Genomic DNA, 21,243 nt, shown 5'->3' with positions numbered 1-21,243 from the left:
TATAAAAACCCATCCAAAAATACATAAATCAACATATTCTGGTACACAATGATTGGATAATTTACTCTTGATGATGCGAATTAGAACTGGTCTTTACCAACCAGTGTTTGTCACTGGAGGCGACTGACGGGATCATGTCAACGATCAAAGCCATGTGAGGTAATGATCAGGTCGTAACATGCTCAATGATCAAAGCCGTATGAGGTAATGGTCAGGTCGTAACATGCTCAGCGACCAAAGCCATGTGAGGTAACGATCAGATCGTAACATGCTCAACGATCAAAGCCATGTGAGGTAATGGTCAGATCGTAACATGCTCAACGATCAAAGTCATGTGAGGTAATGATCAGATCGTAACATCCTCAACGATCAAAGCCATGTGAGGTAACGGTCAGATCGTAACATCCTCAACGATCATAGCCATGTGAGGAAACGGTCAGATCGTAACATGCTCAACGATCATAGCCATGTGAGGAAACGGTCAGATCGTAACATGCTCAACGATCATAGCCATGTGAGGTAATGATCAGATCGTAACATCCTCAACGATCAAAGCCATGTGAGGTAACGGTCAGATCGTAACATGCTCAGCGACCAAAGCCATGTGAGGTAATGGTCAAATCGTAACTAGCGATGAAACGGTACACCCCGGTATTAGTAAAACCACTGTATTTTGCCTCCGGTTCGGTATACCATAATGCCATAAAAACCGTATTTTCGGTTTTCGTACCATAATTTCTTTCTAGTCATGAAATGGCAGTTTTGTTCACTCAGTGTAACAAAGATTGTGGTTATTTTTCCATGCTATTAAACAATGACAGCTTTGGTTCTTGTTATCCTGCACCATGATCGTATCTCATATTTCGAATCAAAACGGATCATGTGGTAAGGCTCGCTGACCTGGTTGACACGTCTCACCGAATCCAAATTACGTAGATCGATGTTCATGTTGTTGATCTCTAGATTGTTTGGTGCAGACTCGATTATTACTAACAGTCGCTATTGGCGATTATTCGTGTGAGGTGCAACAAACAAACCAACCAAAGACAACCGTGGAACGAGTCAGCTGCAGCCGAGACTGAACGTTGACTGATTATTTGTGAAATATTGTTTGTATGTTGGCATTGTGTAACACATGGTCTTCCACAGAAGCAATCCTTCACAAACTTCGAGTAGTATCTCATAAGGAAGATTACATCGAAAACCATCTTCGATATCTGTCTCAAGCTTCCATTGTGCAGAGCATTGTAACAGGATGATGCTTACCACAGACGTTAATTATCTAACGGAACGACTTGGGCGATCAATATGAAAATACACCCCGGCAGATAACAGGCTTCGTGCACAATTCACAGAGGCACCATTGTCTTGGAAATCACAGATGTACGATTGTCGTTAAAAAAATATATGCACAAACAGTTTCGCTAATAAATAATATGCATATGCTTACTTATAGAATGAAAATCGGCTTCATTTGGGAAGCATTTCCGATATCACGAAAGCACCGCATTAAGTCCAACTCGTGGTTTTGCTCTTGACAAATACGCCTTACACACGCAGTAGGCTGAGAAGAACATCTCTCCCGTTTAAATGGTCTCCTTAAGCGCCTCAGAGATACACATAACCCAGCACGGGAAATCATCATCAAATTTGGCGAGGATATATAATTATGTGGCGTGAACTGAGTAATGCATCGAAATGGGACGAGTGCATATGACGTCACAATTTTACTTGAGAACTTGAAACCATAAAATGTTTGTTTTTTCCCATAAAATGATTTTTTGAAAATTCTGCATTTATCTGAAATGATATAAACCTTACGACATTGCATTAACCTCGGGACGTTAAATACAAGAAGAATCTACCACCTTACCATTGGTGTATTATCAAAACCAGTCACGTTTTGATCAAGTGCAAGTCACAGCATGCCTTGTATAATAACCCTGAGTGACTCCATAGAGAAAGGAAAGCACTCAACAACTCGCAGTGATATCGCATTTATTTCTGCATCCAGGAGATATATATGTTCGTCACGCATGTGCACAGGGTTACAATACAATATTGACCAATGTAAGCTGACAGGCCTGTTTTATCTTATATGTGGCATTTACTGTAAATATCGACGGGATTTGTCATTCAGAAAAACAAGGTTGTCATTTCAGCAGTTTGGAATAACATCTACAAATGAATCCAGTTACATATTTTATAAAGTTGCTAACTTAACAGGGTGACCAAACTGAGCTTGACGACTGTACCCGTGAGTGGCTCTGCATACCATCTACACCTTCTCAAACACTTATATACAAATGATATACACACCTAAACAACATGGATGTTATCCCCCAAAATCACTTTGCATGGGCCTTGTCCATCGATTGCATCTAATAGCCTCGATGCTATGGTCACGTGAACTTTGGAAGTGTCCTACATGATGGCGCCCAAGTTAGTCTTTGTCTTTGTGTCTGCATACCAACACCGGCACGGGGGAGTGGTGTATTACGTAATCACTGACGCTGCCCATCAATGCACGTCGGAACTTCCCGAGTCCCCGGGTTCCGGTGACGATGAAGGAGACATTGCGAGCTGCTGCACATTCTACAATGGACGGGCCTGGCTTCTCGCCGTCAAGGCGAGCAAAGTCGCCCTTGATCTGAAAACAAATATTAAATAAACCAAACAGACTAACACCAAAAGCAAACGTCTCATATCTAAAACCATTTATCTACGAAATACACATTATACCCGTCTGGAGCCAAGACGAATGTCTAATTCAAAGCGGAGAAAACCTTCACTTGTAAATTCAATCTCAGTTTAATTTAGATTCATTTTAACCCCTTCTCTGAGACACTGACACAAGCCTAGGAAAGAATTGCCTGAAAGGTTCAGGTGTTAATCATTCACGATTAACATTAGGATTTTAACACGTTAGAGTTTACTTTGTGAGGATTACTGCAAAGAAGTCACATCTTAAAAATACTCACTCTTTATGAGTTTTTGTCACTTCTTCCATATATTTACAGGAATTCTACATACCAAATGTATATTATATTTTAGAAATAGGAAAATCGATGTGGATCGTGTTCTTTGGCAAGTTTGCGAGTTGCATCGTATTATTTTACAGCGGACAATGGCATTTACACTGACGCACCTCGCTGGTACTAACATAATTGTTTTCAATTGTGTCTGCGAGAATGTTTCATTTTCCAAACTTGAGCACCTTTGTGAGTTCACTGTGGGACAATATTGCATTTAGTTACTGCTTAACATCAAAGAAGTAGATGCAAATTTTATGTGAGTTCATAATTGTAATTTGTTGCAGCGAATCTACGACTAAAAGCGACGAGACTCTCATTGTGCTGAGGGATCCATGTGTTAAAAGCCTTTACAGTTTACATTAGGAGCCTCGGTATTTGTACATGGACTCGATTAATGCCGTCATGGTAGAACATTCACAGATCCATACTCCTGCATGTCCGCGTTTGCGACGGACTATTGTGTGAAACAGTGATTATCAGGACACTCTAGCAACGAAGCAGCGGTATGTTTAATGGAACCACAGTCACATGTCTGCATTTAATCTACCCAATTACACACAAGGCATGTTCGAAACACTTGATAGGATGAAAATCCATCAATTCATCCGGAATTTGCTGGGTTCTGATTAATATTGGTGGTTGCAGATTGATTCCAATAGTATAGTCTATGTAATTACACCAACTTCAACCCTTCGTTAACCCTATCTGCACTGCCTAAACAGTACAGTCAAACTGACTACTACAGATTTGTAGGATAACGCCAATCCGTCTGTATTTGCCCAGTAACGACAGTTAATTTCACGCGTCAGAAGTGACATATAATTTCTCCTGTCTCTATTAACATTCAGATCGTACCCCCATGAAACGTTTTGTTGCCCCAAATCACAGATCACTGGAATGTCAATACACAGCGTAATTGTTGCGTATTCTTACGATAAGATCGTGTACACTGGTCTTGGAGTAAGGGTGAGTTTTGTTTTTCGCACCGTTTAGCTATATTCAAGCAATATAAACCGGAGGACAGCAGAAATGGGCTTCACATCTTGTCGTTATATGGGGAATCGAACCTGGTCATCGGCATGACGAGCAGTCACTTAAAACATAAAACTATCCCACTGTCCCTAGGATGGTAAGACAGGCCATTACTTAGGGACATCAGACATTGTCAGTCGTCCATTGTTACAACTGTATTCTGCTTTAAGAGTGGTTATTCTCTTGTATTGACTTTTGGGTACTTTCTGGCACTATGGGTACTGTCGCCATGGCCACTGAAGGTGACCGCCTTTGGGACGCTTCCAACTATCGTTATCATGTGCTTATGAATCACGATCAAAATACTGATGGTACCTGGTCCACCAATGACGCCCGTCACAAACAGATACAAAAACTTGTTCACATGAAAAAGGCTTCGGAAACGTATGGTATACGTCAAATTAGGGTATTGCATGGGATATCATTTTGTGACTGACGCATCAAAGTTTGAAACGTTCTCTTCATGTCTACCTTCTGACGATGTAACCTTGCTCGAACCGCTGTGCAAGAGTGGTAAGACGCTGTTTGATATCTTGGAAATTAGTGCCTATTCGATTTTTTTCTCAAAAGTGGCGAACTGTACACAAACGTTTCGTGGTAAAGGGGAAGTTGACTGTAGGACAACTGAAATCATTCCAAAAGTGGGGAACTGTACACAAAGGTTTCGTGGTAAAGGGGAAGTTGACCGTAGGACAACTGATATCATTCCAAAAGTGGCGAACTGTACACAAACGTTTCGTGGTTAAGGGTAAGTTGACTGTAGGACAACTGAAATCATTCCAAAAGTGGCGAACTGTACACACAAATGTTTCGTGGTAAAGGGGAAGTTGACTGTAGGACAACTGAAATCATTCCAAAAGTGGCGAACTGTACACAAACGTTTCGTGGTAAAGGGTAAGTTGACTGTAGGACAACTGAAATCATTCCAAAAGTGGCGGACTGTACACAAACGTTTCGTGGTAAAGGGTAAGTTGACTGTAGGACAACTGAAATCATTCCTTTTGTCATACAGCTTTGTAGCGTCACACTGCCGAGCTCTAAACATGAAACACATGTGCGATCTCATTTGTCTTCCTCATTAATGTCTCGTCTATACACCTACGTTCTCACAACAATTTGGTTTTGAAGGATGTAATGGTCAGATGGTCAGGCATTCGGACGCTGATACGTCTCACAGAGTAATACGCCTCTGCATAGTATGGGATACATATCCATATTTGTCCTTCGTGTTTTCTTGTATGTATAAGTTGATCTTTCGCCAGAAATATGTTTAATACTTGCAAATAACACCATTCCATTAGCTTGGGTTTAATGTTGGGAATTGTTTTATAGAAATGTGAATTGCAGATTTCATATTTCGCACCATATTTCTATGACACAATGTCAATGAAATAGTGTAACTAGAATAGAAATGCCCATTGTATGGCCTCACTCATGACAATTTATTCCCCACGTCCACAGTGTTGCGTGCATAAGAGCTGCATTTTCAACTCCCTTGGGAATATACACCTCATTAAGGTGGCGTTAAAATGCATATATGTACGGTGCAGAATATTGTAAAGCCTCAGAAATTCAGGTGTTGAATTTGGCTTTGTCTGTCGCATAATTTTACGATAACGTAATCCCCTGGGAAGTAAAAACTGGCTTCTGTGAACTTTGTGAATACAAGCACAGACATTGTGTCACGTACTGGGGGTAAAGGCTAGGCCATGTAATAATCATCCATAACAGTTTGAAATCTGAAGTCATAGAAGTCGTGCCATTATCTGGAGATCAGGGCTGTATAAATTGTACAGTACACTATTGTTTCGTAATGTGAGCAGTGCTCGCTAACTGCTGGAAGAACTTTACCGTAAAACAAACTGTCCCTGGCCAATAGATGTCTGGACTCCCGCAGTCAAAGACATCGTCGTGCCAACATGTCTGGCTCTGAGCTTGATTTGTAGGGATATGTGCCGTAATCAGCCTCTTAGATATATCCATTTCTCCGTAATAACCCGGATAAATGTGAAAATAGCTCACCGAACGCTTCCCCAGACTCTGCAATCACTGTCCTGTATTGCCATATGAATCCTTTTAGACACATCAGATCCAAGACATGGATGTGTGGGGATGACACACTATCATTACATGGAGGCGAGCTACAGTAACGTCATTCGGTACAAACAATGGCAGACATATCTAACTTTTCCACGACTAGCGCTGCGATCGAGTCTTCATTGCCAACACAGTGGGTTGACAATGGATATGGATGGATGTGTGACTTGATGGGTAGGATTTAATTAATTCCGCTGTCAGCAAGTTTGCAGCCATTTCACACCAAGCATTGGATTTACAGACCGAGGACTTACATGAGATTGAACGTGGACCATCGGCTTCACGAGTCAACGCATTAACTATTCGGCCACCCTACAGTTCCTCAAGGGGTATAGATAGAATTTGATTTCAGTGCTGGTGGAGAGGAGTGAATGAATATGATTTTACGCCGCTATAGTAGTAATTCGGTAGTATGGTGGGAGACACAACAAATAGTCTACACATGTCTGGAATTGAATCCCGGTCTTCGGCGTGACGAACGAAGGCTGTAACTACTGGGATTCCTCACCACTCCTGATAGAGAATGTACGAGAATGTACGAGAATGTACGAGAATGTATCAGGCGGGGATGTTGATAATGGTGTTGGTGAAAGAAATATTACCCGCGGTACATATTATTGGGGTTGGGGGTTTGGGGGATGATGTTCTTCAAATAAATGTCTTGAGTGCTCTTGGACCCTTTTTCGCATCCAAGAATACCACACGGTCGTTCCCTAACATAAAACAAAGTACAGAATGTTCAGTCTCGGGTTGGTGACCATGGCTGTACAATGACCAAACACTACACATTCAGGGCAGGTACAAGACGTAGGCCCACTATGGAGAGTGTCACTCACGCCGTGCTCGTTCATCTTGTCCGTGTACTTCTTCTCCAGTGTCTGCATCTTCTCCTCGCACTGGGTGATCAGCTCTTGTACCTTGCTGGGGCCTGTGGGGCAGAATATAGATATAGTGAATCTCAAAATATATATGTTCATGTTGTATATATGTGTGACCACATATTTGTGCTAGTCAAAATGAAGATGATTTTTCTCCATTCAACGGTTCATCAGGTGTGAAAGCATGTTTAGCGTGCTTTTGGTTTCAATTATACAGATGAGTCGAACGATTTTGTGTGCATAGAGAAGCTTTGACCAACACTATATTTGGACCCTATTGTTTTGTATATTTATTGATTATTCACCTGTATGTTGTATGTACACATACACATACTCGCACGCAATGGTACCTGACTTCCAAAGCGGATGTTTGAATTTCTTGTCAGTTACCACCCCTACTCAGATTTTGCGGATGCAGGAAAAGATTCATTCCCCTTCACTTAAGAATATTCTGGTAATATGCGCAGAAAGGTAACAAACGTGGTAATACAAATGTGTAATTTTAGATAGAACATTACTAGAAACCTTTTTTATGACCTGCCGAGATAATCATCACCGGGTGTATTTTCTCGCGAAATGAGTTCGAAACAGTAATCAGCTGTAATCTCATTTTCCTCCCAATCCACCGGCGATAAATAACATAATACATAAAAAAAAACGGATGCAGTTGTTGCAATAATTTTTATCTGAAATCATTAAAACAAGGGGCTATAAAGTAGTATATTCAAGAATTACAGTAAAAATAGAATGCTGGTTGCGTTTGAAGCAATTTCATTTGTTACCGTTTGGTTTTCCCGGGACTTCTAGCGTAGAAACATTATGATCATGTTATAGTCAAAGTACGGCATATATATGGAACACCGACTTATTTGTATAAAAACCCGTAAACATCCATAGAACTGATCGTCACTAGCCCACTCTTGTCGCAAAAGACGACAAAGATGATCAGGCTCGCCGACTTAGTTGACATACATCATTGTATCCCAATTTCGTTGGTCGATGTTCATGTTGTTGATCACTGGGTTGTCTGGTCCAGATTATTTTAAGACCTCCGCCATGTAGCTGGGCTGTTGATGGGTGCGGCGTAAAACTCACTCAATATTCATATGCAAGCGCCAGAATGTTGTCTGCGAAATGTAATAATTATAACGAAAGTGTAGAAGTCCTGCTTTGGGTGACAAGGTCCTTTTGCTGGGAACTCCGGTCGTGGAAGTATGCGTGGATGTACGTATCAAAGGCGCCAGAATCTTCCGTGACTAAAATGTAACGACCAATGCTACGTCTCTCTTTGATTAAGTCTCATTCGATCGTCTCGCATGGCCTCCATAATTGATTACCAGCATGAGGCAATACCGTCCATCTAAATACCGCAACTCACACTATTTTTCAATGAACTGCTTAGAGGGGAATAGTTGCGGCCGCTTGATGCATGCATCTCGTTCATCAGCCTGGTTCCTTGGGTCTAATGCGCCTGCGCTGACGCTCCGACATCAGACTCAGGAAACCAGGCTCCTCGTTCCTTGGAAGCAACATGTCTAAGCATGGCTTTCTTACCTCCTGTCTGGTGTACACCCCCGGAGCCATTTAGAAATTGTAAAAGCAATTTACTGAAGAATATGAAATTCTCCTGAAAACGGCATATCAAAGTAGTTACAACAATCTCATGAATGGACTCCTTGTGATCTTTCTTTGAGAGAAATCCTTTCGCCGATGCATCATTTGACTCCCAACACGGTTAGTGATGGCAACAGAACGCAAAATTACATGGGAATGTTGTAGAAACATTGAAGAACATTATTTGATGTAATTAATGTCATGTAATATCGCTATCAACTCAGAAAAAGACGATATCATAGTAAATAACAGCTTCAGCACGTTGATTCAATAATAAGAAAATGATATTTAATACAAATGATGTTCGAAGTTGCCGCCATGTTACATAAAGCGTCATATCATGCCTAAGTTACCTTTAATGATAAGAAAAAATAACACATTCAAGATCAAAGTGATAAACGCCTTTGGTATGACCCACAGAGTGACAAGGATATGCTTATCCTACAGTCTGGTTTACCTGAAGGACACACCTCTGCACGTACCCGTCCATAGCTCCCTAGAGTTTATCATCTAAAATTGACAATGAATGCACTCATTGTTGAATTAGGGCAAGATGACCTACGTCTTTTGTCCATGGGCCTAAGTGCATTTGGTGTCTCGGGATGGTTTCACATTTAGTTCAAAGATGATTTCATATTTATTCAAAGAGTGGTTACCCATTTAGTCCACGGATGCCTTCATATTTGTTCCAAGGATGGTTTCACTTGGCATAATGGAGGTGTTATTGTTTGGTGTTATCCCTGAGATGCCTCTGGCTTACCATGGTCATATTGGGTTGTCATGAACATATTGATGGTACTGGGTTATCATGAGCATGTTGGGTTATCATGAACATATTGGGTTACCATGAGAGTATAAGGTTATCATGTTGGGTTATCAGGATGATACTGGGTTGTCATGAGTATGTTTGGTTATCAGGATGATACTGGCTTATCATGAGTATGTTGGGTTATCCGATTGCTGGATTATCATGAACATTTGGATTATGGTCATATTGCGCTGTCAGTGGGCTCTCATGTGTACTGTATTACCATATGCACATTAGACTGTCATGGGGCTGTCACATGCATATTGTGTTACCAGGGGCACATTTCTCCAAATAAGGACTTACTCATCATGGTGACATTAGCGAAGGTCTCTGGGCAGTGCACCAGCAGTAATCTGTTCCCGGGCTTGTGGAAGTGTTGAACATACCCTGAAACACAAACAAACTCAATGAATATGCTTCCATACACACAAATGTGTGCAGGGGTCTCACAAACTCCACCATCCACCATCTCCATATCAGGCAGATTCCCTACGGACCCCGGCCTAATGAACGACCTAATATACTCCCCAAATTTTCAATCTCCTAAGATCGGTTGTTTTCATTTCTCGGGTAATGACTGAGAGTAAATGTCCCATCGCTAACACTTATTCTACAGTGGACGAGCTTCTTGACACGATCCAATGACCCATGTGCCAAATGCTCACACAGGCTTGTAATGGACAGGACAGGGCGATAAACCAGTGGAGATTCAATTAACTGTCGGGGGTCTTATCGATGGAGAAAGGCGACCAGAACATTGATTTTTTTAATGTAAAAGTCATGGTAAACCCAAGGCGAGACAGCATCTCCACAGCTTCTTGGAGTACACTGTAACCTAAAGTGCATCTTGATCTACATGTGTTCATGAGTAGGACATCTCAGTTAAGTTCCCTGAGATGACTGATGGTCGGTTTCGGCAAATTATGATAAAAATAGACAAAAGGTTGTTTGATGGTTAAAGGTTTTATAATGTAAGCAGATTAATCGGAGTTTCGGATACTATGGATTCTCTTCATTTGTGTATATGCCCATTTCGGTTGACTGAACGTTGGTGTGGGTGGTTAGGTGACTGAGTATATGAGTAAATATTGTTTTACGCCAGACATACCGAGCTATGCCATAATGAACATAATCGAGACAGTGAGCTATCATGACATGGCCTACTGACAATGGCAATAAGAAAGAAAAATGTGGTTATTGCTTTGCATTGAGTAGTGTACGTATAAATCTCTATCCACCTATTCACATTATATTAACTGGTACACCACTCTCAACAGTGTTATGAATCCTCGAAGTCAGCATGGTGGCCAATAGAAAGAACATCGAACCACACTTTCAGAAGATGTTGATATACAGATCTACAAAGGCTACTGTGATAATAGCCGAGTCAGCAGGACCAGGGTGAGTGAGTGACAATGTCACATCAATATTGCGGCCCCACGTTAACGAGTGAGCAATATTCCATCTATACAGGGGAGGTCTATAAATCGAATCTGGATCATACAATAATGCATACAACAGCATGAGCATCGATCGGAGCAATGGAAACCGATGATATGTGTCAACCAAGTCAGCGAGTCTGGCTATCTTATAACGTTAATCTCCTCTTACGACAAGCATGGGTTGCTGAAGTTCAATTCTAACCCAGATCTTCACGGGTCTATGTTAGCGCGTCAGTTCGTGGGGATACCGTTGAATCAAAAATGAGACACACTTCAAATTGTTCAATTAGCCGGGAGGCTAATCAATGTAATGATGCCTATTTCATACCTCAGATGACTGATACTAAATTTGTTTGCATGCCCATTCAAACCCTATAGCGGTCATCCCGTTAATCCACAAGGCTCAAACCTGAATGGACCCAAACAAAAGTCATCCGCACTACCAAATACACCCATAAGTAACAGTCCTCCATACAAATCTTTACAAAGACGCAACTGACTATTCGCTCTCCAGCTCAGCCAATAATCAACTGCATCTGCAATCGAGCCACCTATCATTTCAAGTACAAGGGACCTGAAACCTACCATCACCTGCCAAGTTACATCTAATAGTCCCAGCCTGCTCGTTCAGCGGATCACGCACGTCTTCTATGAAGTGAACGTCTTCAGAGTGGAAAAACGTCTTGAGTCAATAGACCACCTGACATCTGAAACCAGTCATCACTGGAGAGCTGGACACTGATGAGCTGAGGCTGTGCGGACGCATACTGGTGCCATCTTCAGGGAATACATGTAGCTTACTGTATCTTAAAGGGGGTCAGAGTTCTATCAATCTAGCAGCCCTTTGAAGTTTAAGAGTAGTCCTTTTATCACTTCTTGTTATCCAAATTACCGTGACAGTGCCTCCCATGGAACAAAGTCAGAAAGGACTCCCATGTTCATTCGGTTTCTGGACGTTCTTATTAGTGCCTTTCACTTCCACATTTGTAGGTATGTTGGCTGTAGAATGTGGGGGAGCTCATGCTCTACTTTGTTTCTTTAAGACTTTTATCGGGTGCTGACGCTGTTACGTGGAGCCGATATCAACCCCTTCCACCTTCAGCACGAACGACATCTACCCACACCACACCTAGCACACCACATTACTTTCGTGACGGCTCACCCACCTTCACCCACCCCCTCACCGCTTCCTTCATAATGCCTCCCCTATCTTCATCACCCAACCACCTTCATCATCATGCGCCCACCTTCACTAGGACACCTCTGCGTCTACAGTATATGTTTGATATTTCATCCAGGAACAATTCCCTCGTGAAGGGTCTGACAGACGAGAGTTCCATGAGTCAACCGTCGGTTGAATACCAAACACACGTCCCAGACGTCATCTTTCTTCTGTCATGACACGGGAATGAATAAGAAATTCGAGTTTGCAATTTTCTCAGGTCGACAAGTGTCACGTCCATATGCTCCCCAAATCCCCTAATCTTTCCATATGTATGTAGTATGATGTGATCTGTTATCTCACGTCAGATGCAGGCACACTTGTGTCTCTTGGGCAGCGTCTTCAGCGATGCATGACAACGGCAGCGGTCAAACATCAACATTATCGGCATCATCATTCCCATGCAAGTATTCGACCCAATTATACCACCACAGTGTTGGGAATTAAATCTGGTAAAGATTTCTCCTATAGGAAACACACTAAAGTTATGTCCACTATTCGTTCAAGCAGCCATATAATCTGGAATATTGTGCGGCATTACACAAGAACCAATCAACCAGTGCCTTGAGTGATATTTGAGCAAATAATTATGACTTATTGAAAATGTACCACTTATTTATTTTGACAAGAACCACATTTGTGATTTTTGTATTTATAAACTTGTTTGTCAGTGTTTACAAAAATTCTAGGCGTAACTTTTCCACATTCCCGGAGTCTAATTACATCGGCAATGTCTAGAACAGACTCGGAGCAACACCAGTAATATCGGTTGCTTCAGAGTATTGTAATCTAGAGTTATGTTTTATGAAAATGGAAAGCACAGAACATGAGGTTATTAAGTATTGAAGTTAGTATTGTGTCACTCTTCTTCATGACATGATTATTAAGACATGGAGGTTCAGTGTTCTGGTAGAATTGATTCTAAAGTGCAAATATAACTTTATAAAAATTCCTACATGCCAAAACCACGTATTAACAAATCAATGTCAATCAATTTCAGCGCGAGCGCACAAATTATTCATTGAAATAGGCACGTCTTTACTTTACGAACGTAACTGAATTTTGGTCCGGAAAAATACCGCTTGAAATTGTTGGCACTATTTTAATCTCTGTATTTCCATTTATCTTTAAGAAACATCTAATAACATTGGCCGTCATTTTTATTTTATTTGTACTATCTCAAGGGAGCGAAGTGGTTAATAGGCGCTCTGTATTCAGCCGGGGAATGATAATGCTTTACAATGGCTTTCCTATTTAAGCACACTGTGAAGTACAAGTACAAGTATTGTAGTTCATTAAGATAGTAAAGCGATAACGTCCAGGTCTGAAATATGAACGCTTTTCAGAGCTTAACTAATATATAGACACTTTTCAGAGCATTACGACCTCCTGGTCCTACTCACAACCCCCACAAGGCTGAAGGCGACGTAATGCGCCCACCGACGTAATTCAATTCACCAATAAATATCGAATCGTAGTCGAGATCAATACTGTGGTGGGGACAGGCCTATCGTTCTTCACATCTTTGTTGAGGAACAGGCCTCATTGATCCCTCACCAACTTGTGTGCTGTAGCCCTAATACGACAAAGGTAAACACGTATGTCAAACAGATTGCTCGACCGAAAGGAAATGAAGTCCTTAATTTGTAAGCGGACAGGGACCGTGATGAAGCGAGTTCATTTTCTGGAACTACAAAGGTTTTATTTCGGATCGCAAATAGTGATTTCACTCAAGATGCTAATTCTACGCAGAAGAAACTGCAACGTATTGTAAATTAGGTCTAGACGATCGTATACGTTAAGTTCCAATATCTGCATGGTTAATATCACTATAAACTTACTTAACGCATTTATTCGTCCCCAATACCAAATAAGCAAGAACCTGGACTGGTTAAAAATGCTGTTTCAGATGCAAGATTTAGACAGCTTTCCAGCGCCGAGAAACAGTGGTAATTGTACTGGCGTCCTGGTGTTTATCAAAATGAAATTATATTCATGGAAATAAATACAGGAACACATGAAAGTACCTTTATACGTTTCCAGTTTTTTTCAAAAGGTATGTTTTGCACTTGGAGTGAAATTCTGGAAATAAATAAAGAAACACTTGTACTTTCATGGGTTCCATTATTCATTTCTGTGGGTGTATATGTCTCGTTCATGAAACCGAGAGAACTCGGTACTCATTAATACGTATTTAAATATATCGCAAAATTCGTTGATGCGATCGTCCGGACACTCTTAAAACTCATAGTAAACAGACGCAGTTATGTGCGGACAAAAGTCAGTATCGCCCTGACAGGACTCTGCTGTACCTACGCTTACCATTTGGGTTGGATTAAGAATGACGACTATGATTTATGGATACACAACTTCTTTATTCAGTGAGTGCGACGTTTCGACATACATACTAATGTCGTTGTCAAAGAAATAGTGTCATGGTCCTCATTCTTCATCCCCAAGGTTGATCATACCCAAGCTACAGTTCTTGCCAATGGTCAACGCTTCCTTGCAGCAACCTATGGCTGAATATCAACCAATACATCATGCACACAACCCTTCAAATATTAGAATTATCCTCCAATGGCCAACGCTTCCTTGCATCAACTACGGCTGAATATCAACCAATACAGCACGCATACAACCCTGCAAATATTAGACTTATCCTCCAATGACCAAGTGTCGGGATTTGGGATGAATGTCAGATTTGTCCTGATCTCAGATGTAGAGAATATCACGTCCTTGTGACGTGTTGGTAAACAGCGTCTGCACAATGCCCAGTAAAACAAACCCTCGAACCTCTCCCATGTGTACTCACATAGGCGATCGTTTCTGATAAAGCCGGCATCAGCTGTGGAAGCGTCCGTCTCTCAGGGGCAACTAATTCAGTAATACATGACGGCATTAGAAGTCAGTTGACGACATTACGAGATTTGCTGTCATCAAAGCACAAGTTTCATGTCAAGGCACCTCGTAACATTCAGATTTGGCTTAACAGTTCAGTTGAAGAGTTGGCAAACGCTTTATAGAGACAGATACCATATTCATGGACACTGACGTGTTCCTGCTAAACCCCTGCTAACGAATATTTTATTTCTTTACTAAATTGTAAACTCAAGCAGTTTTAAGCATAATTTTGCAGTTTTTACATGTCAGGTGCTTTGATGTACGCCTTCCACTGATATGGAAATTTGCTAGTTTTTTTCTTTTTCTTTTCGTTTTTTTTCTTTTGTTTTTGATGCTGCGAATGTAGTTCGTTCTTGCTGATTTGTTGTTCTTGAAATAGTTTGCTGTTGTGATGCAGCTTGTTGTTGCTGATGTAATTTGCTGTTGTTGATGCCGTATGTTGTTGATGAAATTCTTTGTTGCTGATGCAGTTTGTACTTGCTGATGCAGTTTGTAGTTGCTGATGCAGTTTGTTGTCGCTTATGTAGTTCGTTGTTGATGCAATATTTTTGTGTGAAAGAGTTTGTGTGTTTTGTGTAAAGTAATTATATTGACTCGGTGAATTGATTGACCTCTGACCTGAGACTTGTTGCCACAAACACATGTCCATTGTTATCCCGCGAGTCCTGACTAAATATACAATGTTTCACCATCCCTATAACATACATAAACTATGGCGTCCGAGTCAACCGCCCAAGTGTATTTTCAGATTAAACATCAGCTCGGAGCACAGAGGTGCCCTCGTGATGTATCACTCTCATCGGAAAATCATTGTGCAACTCCCTAGGGTGTCTTCAGCAAACAACACCATGCATTATCTACTCATTGTGTCAAACACATCGTGCAATGTGAACCAGCCTCGTGTAGAATGTCTACACCCCGTGAGGAGATGAGATCAACATTGAGCATTATCAGCACGTTAACCATCGCGTTATAACCGGTCTGTGTCGATATGACCAGCAGCCTTTGTACCTGTCGACGCTATCATCGCTGTGTGATGCTATGAAGTGTCTTACGAGTGAGTTGGATTTTACGCCGCTTGTAAATAATAATATTCCAGCAACATCGCGGCGGAGGACATGGGATTCCAGAAATGGGATTCACGCGTTGTAACCATATTGGAAATCGAACCCGGGTCTGCATCGTAATGAGCCAGAGCTTTAACCACAAACCTACTCCACCGCTTCCTAATCTCCTCAAGCGCCCGTGTGTGTGTACATGTGTCTGTACCCTTCTCCCTCCTTCCCTCCCCCCTCCCCCCTCTCTCTCTCAATGGCCACGATGAAAGCGACACCAAAGCTTCCAATGCAATTTGCTTCTTGCAAGCATCAGACGCACAGCACCAAAATTAGATTTAATGTGATTTGCAGTATAATCGTTGAATTGCCCGGAACAGGAGACTATTGGAACGAAAAAAACATATTGGCAACCTATGAACGCGACACCACATTATTAATATAACATAACGTTGCTCATCAATGTGAATATTTTCTTCCTAAGTGTTGGGAATAAATCAAAACCAATGATTCAATGTCGTGTAATGTTTACATGGCCCCAAACCGTACAACTTACTTTAGAAAATACTTTTTCATCCAAAATGTATAATGAACCAATTCTGCCTATCTCAAAACAACATTCATTGAAAGTAACACCTATCTCGAGGTAACGTTGACATGAATAGTTGACATCTACCTATCCATTTTTCAGAATAAATGGACCTCTTCAACAACAAAATGAGGTCACTGATGATTCAATAATATAAAGATTAACAAAACGCAATTTTGGATTACCGGTTTTTCGAAAATATATGTTGCAGGTGGACGCCAACAAAGAAGATGTCAGAGTAGAAGTTGAGTAAACGGAGACAGGACGAGATGTAGACGAGAAGGCAGAGAGTAGACGGGGAGTAGACATGAAGTAGACGAGTAGACGGAGACGTTGCCATGGAGAACTTCAAACATAAGCCAGCAGACTTCAACTTCTGTATTCAATACAATTTTACCACTTTGAAATAAAATAAATGTGTTTCCTCTGAAAACGTTTTAAAATTGGATTTTTATGTGAAGCTGGCGGTGCACAACATCCCGAAACTGTCATTATCGTGTCAACATGAAACAACTTCATTTGTATTGTGTTCGAAAGTAGACCATGTGGCTTTGAATAAAGGAAGGCATGACATTATGTGCTTTGCTTCCTTTGTAACGGAGGGAAAGGAAAGCAATCTTATAAATTCAAATTCAAAGGTATGGCTTTTTTCAATAAAATGTTCACCAACCTTTTTGCTGCTTTGATCTCTTCAAAGAGGCAATCTGACGGTGTGAAAATTTCCATTGTCTTATAATTTCAATTAAATATATCAAGTGTGAGCAGTTTCCTTCTTTCCCGGATATTTCTGTTTTAAAGTCTTACAAATCCCAATTACAACTACACAAATCAGGATATTTATATTTGATATTTCATCTCGTCATTATTATAAACTAGTCTTTACACAACATTGCCATATTGCAGTTAAAGGGTAGATTGGTGGAACGGTACCCCAATGTCGAGTGATGCGGATGAGGATGGGGTTACAAGTTCTATCCCAGACAAACTTGTGAGGCTAGCGTTTCATCAAGAAATAAGCCAACAAGGACCAACCTTGTCTAGTCCCCGATGTCTTATACATCCGTTGAATCGGATGTACTCATGACACCACTTGTCTTAACAAAATAACAACGTTTATCCTGATCTAGGAGAAATGAGTTAAAAGACTTTGATACCTTCATCCTTACCAAACCAGGATGGAATACTTCTTGTAGTTTTTGAATAGGCAAACGACGAGTGTTGGAATTTTTCCAATCAAACTGAGCCTGTCCATGTATACATCCTCTGTATGTCCTGGACAATGGATGTTTGCCTATGATGGCCGCAATTCCCCAAATCTAGCAAACAAATATCACTCTAGAATGGTCAAATAAAGTGGTTCAGAACATGCTCTAAGTGGGCTGTCTAGACGATTAGGCGGAGAGAGGATGGCTCGGCACTACATGTACATACATTAGTACTGCAAACACTCACTGTTCCTGAGAACCTCCTAGACGTTATCACGTCTCCCGTTGAGAAGTGCAGGACTCATTTCAAATTGCCAGTCTGACGTCCAGGGTCATTTTAGTTGCGATGACGCGTGCTCTCTGAGGAGAGGAGATATGTACCATGTGTCGGGGACGGGCCCGTGTATTATTCATACATTTGGAGTTTCATGGTTATTAGAATAAACTGGAGCACTTCTATTCTTGAAACGGTATTCTTTGTTTTATCTTCTTTCATTATCAGATACGAGAACGTTATGTTACACAAATGCATCCCTTTCTCAACTTGTTATAAACTATAAACTATTCAATTGGTCAACCGGTTCAAATAAGTCAGAGCTGAAATCGTTTGCCCTATAACGATACAACCCCCCAAAAAACCCTCCTTCTTCAATCGAGCGAACGAGTTTTACGCCACACTCAGCAATATTCCAGTTACATGGCGACAGTCTGTAAATAATCGAGTCTGGACAAGACAATCCAGTGACCAACAGCATGAGCATCGATCTGGGAACCAATGTGGGAACCAATGACATGTGTCAACCAAGTCAGCAAGCCTGACCACCTGATTCCGTTAGTCGCCTCTTACGACAAGAAAAGTCTCCTTTTATGGCAAGCATGGGTTGCTGAAGGCCTATTCTACCCCGGACCATCACGGGTCTCTCTCCTTCAAACTTTCTGGCATTCCACATTGACCATCATCTCTTTATGAGACCAAGCATACAGCAATCATAAATGCATGGTAACTGATAGAAAAATATATTGTTCAACGTCAGTATTGAGTACGTCTGTGCGTGACGAAGTCATTTACGTCGTTCCGGCGATGACAGCAATGATTTATTCCAAGCGATTTATCACTTTTTCATGATATCATGGCTACTGATACATTGGTGCAGTGACTAGAGGCTTGAGTTTATGATTTATGTATTTAAGTTGAATCAATCAGAGAATTGCATTTTGCCTCATGAAGGCTGTTGGTTAAAATAGGTCCCCACAAATAATGGTGTTAAGAGGACACCGAATCGATCACTTATCAGGGTTGATGACCTGATTGAATGCATGCCATCGTCACATCTCGATGTCGATCGTTGCTCAGAATATCGATCACTTGATTGTCTTATCCTGACTCGGTTGTTTCTAAACCGCCGTCATAGAGTTTGATTGTTTCTATGTTCGGCCTTAACACGAATGAGGGAACTAATGCTCCCCTAGCAACCTATTGTTGAGCTGAACTACATTGAGAGATGACTGATAGCTGTGTCAGAAGCGAAGCAATTTTCAACCATAATAATTACTGTGTTAAAAACCTGAGAATGATGAAATGTGTATCAGATAACGGGCATTGAAAACAACTCCGTGTTATTCCTTGAAACGAACAGCGGATAAACGGGATCAAATGCAGGCATGGGGGATAAAGTCATTAAGTCTTTACATCCTGAATTAACATAAATAAAACCTTCAATTATTTTTTTCTCAATTTTCAGATCAGAATTCGCGTTGGCGTTGCTTGAATTTTGCAGTCCTGGAAAAAGAATTCCTCATTGATAAGGTATTCCATGAGATTCGGGATTCGCAGAGACAGAGAGGCGCGCTGTCTTTCATCTATTGGTTGCACGGAAATCTCAAGAACTGGTTGAGGCCGTTTTCACTCAATCTTAGGACAAACCTCACTGTGCATGGAAGCTACAAAACACTGGGTGATATTTTATGACCACTTTGGGTGTGATCAAATTTATTTTTTATTATTTATTCATTCCTCGGGATCTTAACCATTTCAAAATATTGTAACGTGTTTTCCCTTTCAAGTTAACATCAGAATAACTTTATTAAAGCTGAAAGCTCTATCTGAGCAAGAACTGCCCAACATTCCGCTAACCGCTCGATACGAGGTCCTTTAGAAAGACTGGCAGAGGATCGATTTAGGAAAATTCATGATCATCCACACTGATAAATAATAAAGGTGTTTAATAATCCTCTCGACCCGCGAGTATTTCATATGCTGTGAAAAGCAAAAGGTTTCTGGATAGATGGACTAGTTTACACAGACAGTGAGTGATACCTGTGAGTTATAGCTTAGCATCATCAGAAACATGCAATTAGGAGGAAATATGACGAAATGAGGATATCGGACATTCACTACTTTCATCTGTCAAACTTTTTATGAAAACTTGACATTAGCGATTTATCAGTTACAATTTATACTGAAAACACATTTATGGTACAGGATGAAAAACAGATTCGTTTTCAATTTTACGTTTTGTTTTTTTTTACAATGTTGCATCAAGATAACTTGAACGGTGTATTAATACGTTAAAACATGATAGTATATAGTGGGAACGATGTATTCGTCGCTCACCTTGCACAGTAGGTAGATTAATCAGATGCGCGAGGGAAACAACAAAAAAAACCCCAAAAACCCATTACCACGTTAGTAATGGACCTGACCGGTGATGATCTGGGTTTCAGCTGATCTTCAATAACCCAAGGGGAAGCGAATACAGCGACTAACGGGATAGGGTGGTCAGAATCGATAACATGGTTGACACATGTCGTAGGTTCCCAATTACGAAGATCAATGCTCATGCTGTTGATCACTGCATTGTCTGGTTCAGATTTGATTATTTAAAGACAGCCGACATATAGCTGGAATATTGCTGAGTGTGGCGTAAAACTAGATTATACTCACTCACTCACTCACTCAATTGGAAATAGTGTATGGAAAGAGGAACCAGCATATAGACATTTCATGGGTGAGTTAGTTGGGTCAAACGCTGTTTTCAACAGTATTTCAACTGTACCACAATGTGTCACCTAGCAAATCTCAGATGTTTGTCACACAGTTTAAATCCAAGAGTATGGGTGTGGTGTTGACAAATGTTGACATATGTTGACAAATGTTGACAAATGTTGACAAATGTGACAACATTATTTGGGCGAACGAGGATTCAATACACGGGGATCATAACGCACATCTATATAGATCACTGAGTCAAGTATTATCGTACCATTTTGGGCATAAGGTAGCATTTTGGTTTATTTGTCAGCTCGCACCTTCTCATTGTGTGTGTACGTGTGTGCGTGTGTGCGTGTGTGTGCATGTGTGC

The 21,243-nt window shown here is 40.9% G+C and overlaps 1 protein-coding gene across 2 annotated transcripts in view; it reads right to left on the bottom strand.

Moving 5' to 3' along the window:
• Positions 1-1,984: 1,984 nt before the first annotated feature.
• LOC137296617 (universal stress protein in QAH/OAS sulfhydrylase 3'region-like) overlaps positions 1,985-21,243 on the bottom strand; it is a 51,978-nt gene continuing 32,719 nt past the window's right edge. For both annotated transcript variants that reach the window (XM_067828425.1, XM_067828426.1), the window contains 3 exons: positions 9,768-9,851; positions 7,001-7,092; positions 1,985-2,650 (listed from right to left, as the gene is read on the bottom strand). In XM_067828425.1, coding sequence (XP_067684526.1) covers positions 2,444-2,650; positions 7,001-7,092; positions 9,768-9,851 — 383 coding nt within the window. In that variant the 3' untranslated portion in view covers positions 1,985-2,443. The remainder of the gene's footprint in view (positions 2,651-7,000; positions 7,093-9,767; positions 9,852-21,243) is intronic.

The sequence above is a fragment of the Haliotis asinina genome, chromosome 9 (genome assembly GCF_037392515.1).
Source record: "Haliotis asinina isolate JCU_RB_2024 chromosome 9, JCU_Hal_asi_v2, whole genome shotgun sequence".
Taxonomy (NCBI): domain Eukaryota; kingdom Metazoa; phylum Mollusca; class Gastropoda; order Lepetellida; family Haliotidae; genus Haliotis; species Haliotis asinina.
This window is presented reverse-complemented; position numbering and strand designations above follow the sequence as displayed.